This window comes from Narcine bancroftii, chromosome 7 (genome assembly GCF_036971445.1).
Source record: "Narcine bancroftii isolate sNarBan1 chromosome 7, sNarBan1.hap1, whole genome shotgun sequence".
Classification (NCBI taxonomy): domain Eukaryota; kingdom Metazoa; phylum Chordata; class Chondrichthyes; order Torpediniformes; family Narcinidae; genus Narcine; species Narcine bancroftii.
The window spans coordinates 78,729,271-78,743,986 of record NC_091475.1 but is presented as its reverse complement, the minus strand read 5'-3'; the positions used below and the strand labels follow the sequence as shown (position 1 = coordinate 78,743,986).

Genomic DNA, 14,716 nt, shown 5'->3' with positions numbered 1-14,716 from the left:
TGCTACTTTTGAGCAGAAGTTACAAAAGTCTGAAGACCAACACCTTGAGGTTCAAGAAATATTTCTTTCTAACACCTATCAGGCTCTTGAACCTCCCTTATAAGCCTAAACATAAACTACTCCAGGACCAAACAAAAACATGCCTTTACTTTCGAAACATCACTTTACTAACTGCAACTGTGAATCTGTCTTTTATATTTATTATCTCTTTTCATTTTATAACTTGGTGTATATTATTGGAGTATTTTTCCCCCAAAGTACCTGTTTAGCTGGAACAAGTATAAATGTTGGTGCATATGAGCATAATGAGTATAACAATAAGCCCATCACCGTTATCATACTCTCTTAAGGTCGTATCAGGCTGCCTGAGAAGAATTAGAGCACATTTGCAGATATCTTAATCAAGATTCTAATGTAGTGAATCAGTAAAAAATTTGCACTTGCATCAAACTCTTAAGTTGTAGAAAGATGAAGGAAAGAGGAACAGGGAGACGGAAGTTTAAGAAAAGAATTGGGGCCATGACAGATGAAGGCACAATAATGAATGGTGGAACATCTAAAGTTTAAAATTTTAATTAAAAAAAAAACTGTTACTTACAATATGGCAGAAGACAATTCTGGCCATTGTGACTTGTGCCACCCAATTAACCTACAATCCCATACATTTTGGACGGTGGGAGGAAACCGGAGAAAACTTATGCAGACACGAGGAGGACATGCACGCTCCTTAAAGGCAGCGCCAGGATCGAACCTGGGTTACTGGTGCTGTAATCGCGTCGTGCTGACCACTGACCACTATGCTAACAGTGCTGCTGGTTGTGAATGATCAGGATGGCCCTTGTTGGTGTAAAAAGATAGCTCGCATTCAAAAGGCATAGAAAACCCATGACCCAGAATGACATTGTTGAAAATACTCTGCAGGCCAGGCATCGTCTGTGGAGAGTAAAACAGAGTGACCATTTCAGGTCAATAATGATTAAATCCACATCAAAGTTACTAAAACATGAATTATTTCTCTACACATAAATGCCACCTGCCTTGTTGATGTTTCCTTTATGTTATTTTTCTTTCTATCTATTCCTTGTTCTTCCACTGTAAATCTGTGTCTGATTAAGCATGAAATGTCTCCAATCTATTCCCGTTATTGCATTTTCTGCCTCAATCTCCTGAATACTGGAAGTTGACTCATGCAACTTCACAAGTTTCTCTGTGTAGAGGTTCCTCCTGCATTGTGATAAATCTATAGTCCCTTGTTTGAGCTTTCTCCACACCAGAAACCACCCTGCCTGTGACCCAAGCCATGGAGGGAATCCCAGAGGAAGAGGGCTGTTCTCACTGGCACCACAGCCGAAGCAGCTTGTGTGTCTGACTTGGGAGCCACTCTTGACCTGTCTGCGGAGCTATGAAGGCTTTCACTGTGCATTCTTTGGTTTAAGATCACACAGTTCAAATCTGTCCTCAGAGACCAGTCTGCACAGTGACAAATGGCTTGTCTTCCTGAGAGTATGCTGCCCCTCACCTCCCGAGGGCAACAGGTTGGAATTCCATTCGAGGGAGGGAGACAAAGTGGGATCAGCTGCCCTCTCAAAGGCGCTCCTCCAATTTTGGTTTTGGCTGGAAAGGCAGGTTTAAAAATGAAACATGTTGTTTCTCAATATATATATATATATGAATATATATATATAAAAAACACCCTCAAATTAAAACTATTTTTAAACTCTGGAAATTGCTTCTGAACCAGGGAACATAAGCTTTGGGCAGAGCATTGCGACAGTGAAATTACTCGCGACCTCCAGCTGCTCTGCCCACAACTCCTGGGAGCATTTCTGGACACCACACTCCAAGAAGGATATATCTGTAAAAGGAGAAGTACAACTCTGATTAGCCAGAATAATATCTAGGCTCTTAGGCAAGGTATTTTTGGAATGTGGGAGGAAACCGAAGGACCCAGGGATAACCCGGGGATAACGTACAAACTCCTTGCAGAGCAAATTAGAAGAACAATACCTCATCTTCTGTCTGGCACCCTCCAACCAGATGGCATTAACAACAATTTCTCTGGTTTCCATTAAACTCTCCCCACCCCCATCTTCTTCCCCCTGTCGACTTTTCCCCAGCCCTGTCTTTCTCTTCCCTCTGTTGCCTTTCACAGAGCCAAAATCAATTATCACCTTTCCTCTTATCATATCCAATTAACACCTTTTGGCTATTAGGTCTGGACTGCCCTCCCTCCCATTCTTTCCCCCTTAATCACTAAGCTTTAATTAAGATGCTTGTCTGCCTTTTGCTTATACCTTGATGAGGGGCTCAGGCCCAAAACGTTGATAATATATCTTTACCTCCTATGGACGCTGTGAGACTGGCTGAGTTCCTTCAGCATTCGAATGCTGTAATCGTGTTGTACTAACCATTATTTGGTAATATGAGTGTATCTGAGTGGGGGAGCTCATGGGCCAGTCTCTGTAAATTACATTAAACTTGATTGAAGACATCAAAGGGTTTCAAGATAGTTTCTGTCCTCCAAACCTATAACCATTGGTAGGAATCTAGGTTTCAGGAGTGAAGTCAGGAAAATGCACTCTGCAGAGAACATTTCACAAATACCACATGGAATGAAGTAATATGTTAATTTTATTAATAGTTTGTTTTTGCAATCAAAGATATGGAGAGATGTAGGAGCAGATCAAAAGTCATTTAAGTGGTGAATCAGTCTCAAGGGCCAAATGGCTTCCTCCTACCACAAGCTCCTCTCTTTTTTTTAATAGAAATTGAAAAGCCATGTGTCCTTTGTATCTGGGCTAAGAATTTATCGATTTCCTCAATCGAACTTCATTCAGTTCCATGAAAACCCAGGACCATTCCAGCAACCTCCCACACACCAGCCAAGATTTTGGCATCCTTTATAAAGGGAGAAATACCTCTAATTGGATCAATACCTCAAATGTATTCTATAAAGGTTGATTACAATCTGCCTCCTGTGGTTAAATAGTGAAAGGGTTAATAATGATGCCAAGAAGTTAGTCTGTGAATGTTTGTCTTGTTAATGAGGTTTTGTGTGTGACATGCAGAACAATATCTATCATTCTTACTAGATAATGTCATTATTCAGTCATTTTGTCCTCTGTGTCTTTCAAATCTGCCTTTGTTATGACATTAAGTTTATCTTAAGGTGAAGCTGTAATCAGGCTGAAGCTACTTGCTTTATCCAGTTGCTTATTTAAGTTGATCAAATGTGTAAGGGGAAAATGACCTTCTTTCCAAAAATTAAACCTGATCTTTAAAATGCCTAGAGGTTTGCCAATCCAGGTGAGTGGAGTGTAAAATGAGTGTGTTCCAGACATGGCGTTCCTGCCTCACTGATCATAATCCAAGCATTGTAGCTTGTAGCAAGCAGTCTCACAATTGTACCTCAAAATGAACACATAGTCAAGGATGGCTGGGTTGGAATCAAGTTAGACGTTAGCATTAAAACAATCTCAAACCTGCTCCCAGCCCCCTGAATTTGGGGACTTCATGTAGTGAATGAGCAACAAAGGAGTGACCTGCTCTCAGAGTGAAACGTGAAAGTCTGCAGATGCTGTGATGGTAGTAAAAACACCCCGTAATTTGGAGGAGCTCAGCCCGTCTTTCAGCGTCCATAGGAGACAAAAGATATATTGCTGACATTTCGGACCTGCACCCTTCTTAAGGAATAAGCTCAGGACAACTACCAATTTAAATGCGTTAATAAGAGTGATGGCCTCTGGTGGAAGCTGTTTATCCAGGCTGGCTGGGATTTTCAGGTGTTGGGAAAGCTGGCAGGTGAAGGAGATGAGGACTGCTATGGGAGGAGGTATAGGTTTAAACACCACTGTTTGTCAGCCAGGAGGACAAGGATATTCTTTGTGTTGCCTTCCCTTCTCAGACAAAGAACTCCATCCCATATTGGGTGATTTTTCTGTATGTACTTCCCCCACGGACTGGAAATCAGGCTCAATCAGCTCATTCTTCTTATTCTTTGAAGCAGGGCTCAGGCCCGAAATGTCGGCAATGTATCTTTGTTTATTTGGACGCTGAAAAGACCAGCTGAGTTCCTCCAGCATTTCTGTGTTTTTATTACAATCAAAGCATCTGCAGATTTTTGTGTTTCACTCAATCAGCTGAAATCTACACGTTTCCACCTGGCTAATGTTTAGGTTTGTGATTTCGAGGGCAGGGCATGATTTACCTTGTGAAATCCCAATAATCAAAGCACCCAGGACCTTCTCAAACTAAACTACAGAATCTATGAAAACTTTTTTTAAAGTAAACTACGTAGAAAATGTTTGCTTGAAACCTAATGGTTGGCCAAGCTGTTTGTCTATAGGTGAGCTGATCTCAACTGATTAATGACTGCCCAAGCCATTGATTTGCTCTCCAAGAACAGGAGGAAGCCATTCAGTTCCCTAGGCTTTCAACGTGAGTCCTACTGCCCTGGTTCCTGACACTTCCACCAAATCCACACTTTAACACCTCTCTGATTTGCTCTATGGATTCTAGACCACCACCCCAACGAGAAGTAGGTTCTTTAATACTTACCCAACTATCTTTGAACTCCGTTACACAAATGCAAGGATGGAAAGGCTTTAGTGCATTTTGTGTTAATAATTTAATACTTAAGCTCTGGTGAATTTGTACTCCACTCCTAATCATGAACTTATATAATCAAAGCTCAGTTGGGTTAAGTGAATTTATTTATGAATTGTGTTCAGACATGTGGATAATTTTTAAGAGAATGCTAACTTTGTAGCCTTGTTATCAATCAAGTTGTATAGGAGCTAAGCAAGTATTTATGATGCTAGTGAAAATGAGCTTCAAGAGGGTTATAGGACTAGAGGAATCAGGAGATGGGAGGCATGAGAGCCTCTTTCCCATAGAGTACGAATCTATGGGCCTAGATAGATATTAGAAAAGAATTTTGGTGCATCTCTACGTTGTACTTGTAAATATAACAATAAACTGATAATGAATGTTTAAATTGAAGGGAGGCGTTAGAAGACCAGGTAAGGCAGCACAGGTGGGAGGACAGGTGGGAGGACGGGCGGGAGGACGGGCGGGAGGACGGGCGGGAGGACGGGCGGGAGGACGGGCGGCAGGACGGGCGGCAGGACGGGCGGCAGGACGGGCGGCAGGACGGGCGGCAGGACGGGCGGCAGGACGGGCGGCAGGACGGGCGGCAGGACGGGCGGCAGGACGGGCGGCAGGACGGGCGGCAGGACGGGCGGCAGGACGGGCGGCAGGACGGGCGGCAGGACGGGCGGCAGGACGGGCGGCAGGACGGGCGGCAGGACGGGCGGCAGGACGGGCGGCAGGACGGGCGGCAGGACGGGCGGCAGGACGGGCGGCAGGACGGGCGGCAGGACGGGCGGCAGGACGGGCGGCAGGACGGGCGGCAGGACGGGCGGCAGGACGGGCGGCAGGACGGGCGGCAGGACGGGCGGCAGGACGGGCGGCAGGACGGGCGGCAGGACGGGCGGCAGGACGGGCGGCAGCACAGGGCACGATGTGAACTTGATGATAAGGGATATGTTACCACCAGATTTTTGGATGAGCTGGAGAGTGAAGATTTGGAGACCAGAGGAAAGGAAAGGAGGTGACAAGGGCAGAGGAAGGTTTTGATAGAGGGACAGATCATATATTTCAGAGAGGATGTTTTTAACTATTCATTCATTCACAGCATATGGGTGCTGCTGGCAAGGACAGCTTTATAGACCACCCCAATTGGCCTTGAACTGGGCCGTGGTAGAGATCATGGGTAAGTCAATCAATGTGTTGTGATATGCTATCACATGATCAAGCAAGTAATCAACCGAGCTTAGACCACAGCCCAATAGCATGGTTACCACCAATGTACTGTTTATTATAGCCCAGGATTTATTCGTATCTGAATTTCAATTCTCCAGCTAGAGCAAAAGTGATCTCCCATTTTTGGATCAATCACCCAGAATTCTCTTCTGCTGCATCATCACTGCACTACTATGTTGTGCTCGCAGTTGAAAGTCCAGCCAAGAACTTGGGGAGGTGGAGCCCCTCAGATAGTTGGATGGAGGGGCACTCCCAGCACGTCCCCTCAGATGATGGGCTGCCCCTCAGATGGTGGGGAGCTCCAGCACTTCCTCTCGGATGGTTGGGAACTCCCTCACTGCTGCACCTCGGATAGTGGGGCGATCCCAGCATTTCCTCTTGTACGGTGGGGCGCACTCTTCCACTGCCCCTCCCAGCCTAGTGCTGCGCTAGTATTTTTGGTTTTAATTTTATGAAGCGAAACATGAACCACAAGGTCATGAATTGACACAAGGGAATGCTGACGTGGGGCTGACTGGAAGCATTGGCTGTGGTGTGATTGTGCCTAACAATGCAGTTCTGTATGGAGGATGTGTAGTCTGTGCAATGTCATGAGGTAATACACCCATCTCTTCAACCAAGCCACTGGTTTTCAGCTGCTTGGTCAGACAATGATGTTCAGCTGATTTGTTAGCGAGGCTTAGTTTCAAGGCCCTTGACCCAGTGTATGAGTCAAACGGGCATCTTCAGCAGGAACATCAGGAACTTTTACAACCTGCTGCTTCCCACAGGCCAGGCTTGGAAGGGCCCAATGCACTCACCTTTTCCAGTGAATTTTATTTTTCTTGGCTTTGTATTAAGTGGCAGGAAGGTTCAATGTGAACGATGGAGAAGAATGGGGTTCCTTTCTTTGGGGAAGAGAAACTTGGGTGTGACCCAATGCTGACTGCATGAGAGACTAAGATTAGGAAGCATGAATATTGACAAAGAATTTGCTGAATTTTACAAACAAATCCTGTGCATCTAATGAACATTTCCATTACTGGTCAGTTTATGACTGCTGCATTAATACAGGTACACAATCCTTTATCCGGGACCCTTGGGGGAACAGTGTGTTCTGAATTTTGGATTTTTCCGGATTTCAGAACAAAAGCCAGCTGCCCCAGATTTAAGCCCACCCGAATTGTGCTGTTGTATCTACCCCTTCCAGTCGTGCTGCTGTCTCTCTCTTCCCTCGCCCACCCAAGTCGCACTGCAATCTCTGTCTCCTCCCTCGCTCGTCTGAGTCGTGCTGCCATCTCTCTCTCTCCCGCCCACCCAAGTCGCGTTGCCATCTCTCTCCCTCCTACCCACCTGAGTCGCGGTGCCAACTCTCTACCCCATCCCGCCCACCCAAGTCACGCTGCCATCTCTCTCCCCACCATCCACCCAAGTCGCATTGCCGTCTCTCTCCCCCCGCCTGCCCGAGTTGTGTTGTCGTGTCTCTCCCCCTCACCCACCCGAGTTGCGTTGCCGTCTCTCTCTCTCCCCCCTGCCTGCCCGAGTTGCACTGCTGTCTCTCTCCCCCTCACTCACCCAAGTCGCGCTGCTGTCTCTCATCACCCACCCCCCCTGCTCAACCTAGTCGCGCTGTTGTCTCGCTCTCTTTCTCTCTCTCTCTCTCCGCTGTATCAGCACCATGAAAAAAATGCCGGTGTTTGGAACTTTCTGGATTTTAGATGTCCGGATAAAGGATCTTGTACCGATCTTGTGGGTTGAGTTGGGATTCGAGTTCCTGGTTTGCATTTCATCCTGGTTATAGGTATGAGGTCGGAAAAGTTATTAGGAGAATGTAGGATGAAATGACTGTGGGCCATAAGTCCTGTACTCCGCTGTTGTTCTATGTTAAATTCTTGTGATTATTTGTCTTTTATTCACTTTACTTCAAAAAAAATTAATTATTTTAAACAAGTTTCCGAATTGTTTCATTTTAAATGTAAAAAATGTCTTGGAATGTCAGCAAACTGTGGAAACAATAAAATTGCTAAGCTCTTCTGTTCTCTGGAGACTGGGGAGAATGTGTAGCTTTTATAGCGTGGCATGTGGAGAAGTAGCAGAGGTGGGTTTTGATGGACAGCTGGATAAAACATGATGGACAGAGGGAGGAATGGGGGGATGGAACAGTGGTTGGACAAGGCTGTTGTGGAGCAGTAGCACCATCAAGGGAGCATTTGGGCTGAATGGCCCATTTCTGTGGTTTAAATTCGATTTCCAACAGACAATATGTACCTTTAATCACGTATAAAGTAACATAAAATTCCTTATCTTACTTTAGTTTCCTTTATCTTTCCTTAAATTCATGTAAACTGTTTGCTTTTGCTACATTTCTTACATAGCTGTGAAATCAGCATTTTTTCCTTTGTGTATGTAAAGAAGTCTTTATAGTTCCTTACCAGTGACTGATAATTTTAGCATCTTAATTTATGATTACTTCACAAGAGGAAACCATCTTTTCTATAACGACCCAATTGAAATGCTCAAAGGTTTCTGGTCACCCAAGCACTGTCTTTTTTTCTCAAAATGGTGCAATGGTCTGAGCAGCCGTGTGAGTAAATGGGCCAAATTGCCACAACATGCAGCCGGTCCAAGAGAAGGAGAAGGAGCCCGCACCTAGCGACATGTATGGGCTAAGCCCCCCCTTCACTTACGCGTAGCATCCTGCCAGCCAGAGAGTGACACCACTCACTCTTTGGTTCACCCTCACACTGTGTGGACGTGTCCTTACTCCGTAGCGCTGCTGTAGCAGCCGCTACAGTGGTGACCCCGATTATTCCATCGTTTTTTGGAATCAGCATCAAACGCAGCAGGATGCAGCAACCGGCTGAATCCACAATTGCCACGCCTGCGACCAACGCGGTGGGTGTACATCTCCCATCGTTCTGGGCACGCCAGCCCAGGAACTTTCTACAGCTGGCTGGGTCACAGTTCCACATCTGGGGAATGGTTTCTGAGGATACCAAGTTCTGGCATGTTGTCAGCGCGATGGATGGCACCACAGCTGCCCAAGTAAGCTCCTTCATAGAAAACCCATTGATGGAGCTAAGTACGAGCAGTTCCGACATTTCCTCCTCAACACCCTAGAGCTCAGCCAGCATGAGCATGCCATTTGCCATTAGAATCCTCAACATGCAGGGTCTGGATGACAGAAACCCATCTGAGTTAATTCACAAGATGGTGGCCCTGGCAGACAGGCATATAGACTGTTTCCTGTTTGAGGCCCTATTCCTCTCGAAACTACCAGTGCACATATCCTTGGCAGTTTCGGACAAGGACTTCAGCACCCTGCACTGAAGGCAGACAGGCTGTTCCGCACGCCACAGCAGAGCTCCCTCCACATGCAGCCAGTCTACGTGATTGGCGCCGCCACCCCACCCAGCCTACTAGAAACTCCAGTGGTAGCCGTGGCACAGCTGCAATGTGAAGGGCATGCAGAGAAGAACAGCAATCACTGTTTCTAACACCACCGATTGGGCAGAAACGTCCAGTGGTGCACCTCCACCGTGCTCGTACCCCACCACTAAAACCAACACAGCAATGGGAAATGGGGAGGTGAGCCACCGATAGTGACCTTGGCGGTTGGCATGTAGAAAGGCCTACTCTACCTCGGAGATCAGAGGACCAAGAGGAATTTCCTCGTCGACACCGGCACGGAGATTAGCCTTATCCCATCCATGTACTTTGAGGTGAGAAATAACACCAAAGGGCTGCAAGCAGCCAAAGGGTCCTCCATTCCCAGGTACGGCACCCACCTGATCACCATCTACATTGCAGACGCCGTTTTCCAGTGAAAGTGCACTATCGCAGCTATGGGACAGGCACTACTTGGAGTAGACTTCCTTTGGTCTCACGAACTGCTGGTAGACGACAAGATGGCGGTTGGTAAATGCCACAACTTTCCAGTCTTTCCCCCTCACCCTATGGAGGCGCTCTTTCCTGCCACTGGGAATCCATGCCCTGGACCAAGATGAGTACACCTCCGAATGGCCAAACACCCGGCTTTACTGGCACCGAACTTCCATGACTCCAACCCGCCGCATGATGTGGAGTACCACATGGAGACTGCCAGCCCCCTGGTGCATGCACGAGCCTGGCGCCTCCCAACAAGCCAAGGCTGAGTTAGCCACCATGGAGGAGTTGGGGATTGTCTGCCATTCCAACAGCCCATGGGATTCCCTGGTCTGCTCTGTCCCTTCTTTTGGACATAATGCATAGATACGAAACAAGAGGAGGTGAAATGGCTCTTCAAACCCGCTCCACATTCATTACGGTTGTTACACATCATCAAGCAATTCCAGCAAAGCGTAGTAGTATATCTTCTAAAATAAATGTGTCAGAATGAGAACTCACAGAAATTGTAGTCACAATGATGTGTAGTTTACGATAGTTTCACCTGAACCCTTCGAATAGATCTGTTCCGGTCGTGATTTCCTGCTCTCCAGTTTGACACATGCTGTTGAGGGCATCCCTTTGAATAAATTATGGGTTATTTGTATGAGGAGCCAGGACTTTAATCTCATTTATTCCACTGAAAACACTTGAGGAATCCAGCAGACCTGATAATGTGGGTTGGAAAATTGGGGCAGAGGTTTCTGACAGTGACCTCAAGTGCATCTTCCATATTGGAAAGAGAGCATTGCTGAATGTTTCTGAAGATCATAAAGGCAAAATGTTACCCTGTGGGGAGAAGGCAAGACCATGATGGAATAAATCATCGGTCCTTATAGAGTTTGTATTTGTTTTAATGTCATTTAAGTGAACATTTGCTGAGGGAGCTCGAATAGAATCTGTGGACACATAGATATTCAAAAATTGCTGGAAGCTTCTAGAAAGTCAGGCAGTATCCATGGGGAGAGGAACCATCAGAATTATAAAAGTGAAAAGTATATTTGAAGCTACTGAGAAGGTGGAAGTTTGGAAAGAGCAGAGGGGATGCCTGGAACGGAGGGCAGATGAAAATAGAGTCATTGGGTTATGAAGTATAGAAACAGGCCCTTTAACCCAACTTATCTATGTCTACCCAAGCTAGTCAAGCTACCCATATCCCTCAAAACATTTCCTACCCATGTACTGTACCAATCTATTCATCTATTATGCATTTTAAAATGTTACAATTGCAGATGCCTCTACCATTTCCTCTGGTATTTATTCCAGCCTCTGTGGAAAAGGTGCCCCTCAGGTCCCTTTTAAATCTTGCCCTCTTGCCTTAAATCTATACCCTCTAGTTTTAGACTCCCATACTCTTGGAAAAACACCAAGAGTATTTACAACATATTCCCTTCGCCTCCTGTGCTCCAGGTAGAAAAGTCTCAGCCTATCCAGCCTTTCCTTATGATTCAAGTCTGCCAATCCCAGAAATATTCTTCTGAATCTTTTCTGGACCCTTTCCACCTATGGCTGCATGATCAAAACCACGCAATTTTCACATTCTCACCAAAGTCTCATGCAGTTTTAACATTGCATCTCATCTCTTGTTCTCAATGCCCTGACTAATGAAGACCAATGTGAAAAATGCCACCTTCTCCATTCTTTCCTATGGTGTTGCCATTTTAATAGAACTTTGTGTACCTGTATGTCTATGTTTTTCTGTTTTATAATACTCTTCAGGGCCCTTCTGTGGAAGTCCTACTCCACTTTATCCTACCAAAATGCAACAGCTCACACTTATCAGAGTTAAATTCCATTTACCAGTCCCCTGCCCACTTTCCCAACTGATCTAGTTGATCTTCCCTGTTGTAATCTTAGATAGCCTTCACTGTCCAGTATACCACCAATTTTGGTGTCATCCACAAGTTTACTGACCATTCGAGCCACATTGTCATTCAAGTCATTAATATAATGACAAATGACAGACGACCCAGCGCTGATGCCGGTGGCACACCACTGGTCACATGCCTTCAATCTGAGCAGCAACCCTCTGCAACCATCCTCTGTCTCTGACCATTGTCATTTTTGTATCCAATTGGACACCTCGCTCTGATTAAATGCATTCTAACCTGGAAGGATCTAGAGAGCATTGCAGAACAGAGAGACCTAGGGGTTCCCTGAACCAAGGAAGGAGATACGAGAGTAAATGACAGGGTCCTGGAGTTTGTTATAGAATGCAGAGTCCGAAGCACAACAGAAACAGTCCCCTGAAAATGGCAACACAGGTAGGCAGGGTGGTAAAGAAGGCAGTTGGCACCCTTGCCTCCATCAGTCAGGGCACTGAGTACAGAAGTTGAGATGTAGTGCTACAATTCTATATAACATCAAGAAGGCCACATTTGGAACATTGAGTGCAGATCTGGTTGCTCTGTGATAGAATGTTATTAAACTGGAAAAAGTTTAAAAAAAGATTGACAAAGTTGTTACCAGGACTGGATGGATTAAGCTACAAGGGGAAACTGGATAGGCTGGGACTTTTTTCCTTGGAATGTAGAAGATGAGGGATGATTTTGTAGAGGTATATAAATTCATTGGAGGATAGTAGGATAAATTGTCACAGTCTTTTTGCCAGGATAGAGGAGTATAAAACTAGAGGTGAAGGTGACCTGAGGGGAAACTTTCTCCCTAAGAGGGTGATGGTTTATATGGAATAAGCTACTCGAGGAAGCTGTTGAGGTAGGTACAATTACAGCATTTAAAATAGATTTAGACAGTTATGTAGATAGGGAAGGTTCAGAGGACTATGGGCCAAATAAAGGCTAGCTCATGTCGGCAACTGTCAGCATGGCCAATATAAACTGAAGGGCCTATTTCCATGTTGTATAGCTCTATGACTTCATCATCTGCAGTTGCTAATGGACATCTTTTTTGCATTACAAATTGGCGACTAATCGAAATGTGGTCACTAAGATAACATTTTAGCTGCAAATTAACAGAACAAAACACTGTACTGAGTTTATCTACATTTAATTTGCTTGCATCAGAGTCACTCAGTCCCAAAGCAGGGCCTCGACCCAAAACGACAGCCATCCCTCTGGCTCCACAGATGCTGCCTGACCTGCCCATCAGTTTTTTCATGTTACACCTCACCAAATTCTCTTTTTGATTAATCCTTCCTTAAGTTCTCCTTTCTAACTCCACTTTTGATGCTGTCACTTATCTGGCAGGTTGTGTGTATCTTCTTGTAACACCTTAAGGAGAAATTTCTTACAACCAGTAACTGCAGAGCGCACAAGTACCTGAAAGGAAGACGGAGCATGGTGCTCAGGTGGACCGTGTAGGATCAACTAATACAATTAGGCAGACCCAAAAGGAATACACAGAGCAGAGGGCAAGCGGAACTTGTATATTTACTTATTTGTATAGATAAAATACTTGTCCTGCATATGTATTGTTTGTCTGTATGTGTGTTATATCTGGTGTGTGTCTGCTTGTTTTATACCGAGAACCAGAGAACGTTGTTTCGTTGGGTGTACTTGTACAATCAGATGAAAAATAAACTTGACTTGTAGGGTGAAGGCAGAACGGACTTTGTTGGATGAACGGAACCAATGAGTTCAAGCAGACCCGAAAGGAAGATTCAGTGGGGACTTCAAGGTTAAGAGCAGGAAGCGGGGAGGAGGAGTTAATTCTACGTTGTAGAATAGTAGAGGTAATATTGGTTGAGGCATAAATCAGGATGGGATTTACAGAGGTAATATAGCAATCAAGGGTGAGGGTGATGGACAGGTGGAGCTGGAAGGTGGCGGTGGAGGGATGAGTTGGGAAAAAGGCAGGTGGCAGACAGAGGGAATCAGAGGTAAGAAGGGCAAATGAAGTCAGTTTGAGGGGGCAGGGTTGTCACAGCAGCTGTCGGGTGATAAGCACACATTAATGTTTACCATTGCTTCAATCTGATGTGATAAAGATGCTAATGGGAACCATTGGGGTGGAGGTGAAGGATAGATGGAGCCAAATTGAAAAGAGGGTCTGGTGGGTGAAATGTATGGGTGATCAGTGGATGGAGCCAGGAGGGGGAAGGTGAATGGGGAAAAAAAACTGAAATGTGTATAAAAGCTTATTGTTGATTTCTGGCCAATGGTTTCATTTCCAAACTAACTCTTACTTTAACACTTACGTGGTATTGTCTGGTATAGGGAACAGAATTTTGGCTGCCTTCCAATGATACTACTCAACTACTTTGATTGTTTAATTAAGATCTTAAGAAATAAGAGCAGGAGTTGACCATGTAGCAAATTGACCCTACTCTGCTCTTCAATAAGATTTTATCTTCAGCTCTGCTATCCTGTCTGTTCCCATTTCTTGATTTGTCCAGAGATTAAAATTCAGTGAAATTTAGCTTAGAATATGATTTTGCTTCCACAGCCATCTAATATCGAATTCAAAACATTCACAATCCTTTGGTACAGGGGTGGCCTACCTTCTAATTTTTAATTTAGACATACAGCATGGTAACAGGACATTTCTGCCCATGAGTCGGTGAGCCCATTTAACCTACACCCCCAGTACATACTCGAGGGCCGAAATGGCCTTATTCTGAAATTCAGCTTCCTATTTCCAGACACGAAGAAGCAAGTACAATAGGGACATTTAAGTGACTTAAATAGGTACATAGGTGAAAGAGAAATAGAGGGTTGTGGATGTGAGGGAGGGAAGGAGTACATTATTGGCTGAAGGACCTGTACTGTGCTGTAACACTCTATGTTCTAATAACAGGTTGACTTTAGATTGATGCCAAAAGCCAATAAAACTGGACTTTAAGTAGGTCTTTCCAAGCCTGCTCCTGGTTTCACTTTTTGTTGGCTCATTTATTAATTCCATGTTGGGTATTGTGTTGACCCTTGGTAGTGTGCAGCATCCTCAACCAGTGTCATTATATGCTGCATCGTGAATTAAGCATTAACATGCATGAAAATTTGAACAAATAATCTACCAATAATTTATCCTGGGC

General features: G+C 45.0%; 1 protein-coding gene across 5 annotated transcripts in view; it reads left to right on the top strand.

Moving 5' to 3' along the window:
* The window catches only part of rasa3 (RAS p21 protein activator 3), a 200,883-nt gene that overhangs the window by 21,371 nt on the left and 164,796 nt on the right, over nt 1-14,716 (top strand). For 4 of the 5 annotated variants that reach the window (XM_069890438.1, XM_069890435.1, XM_069890436.1 and 1 more), the window contains exon 2: nt 5,696-5,773. The exons of the other annotated variant lie outside the window; for it this stretch is intronic. In XM_069890438.1, the coding sequence (XP_069746539.1) occupies nt 5,696-5,773 (78 nt within the window). The remainder of the gene's footprint in view (nt 1-5,695; nt 5,774-14,716) is intronic. 5 annotated transcript variants of the gene reach the window in all.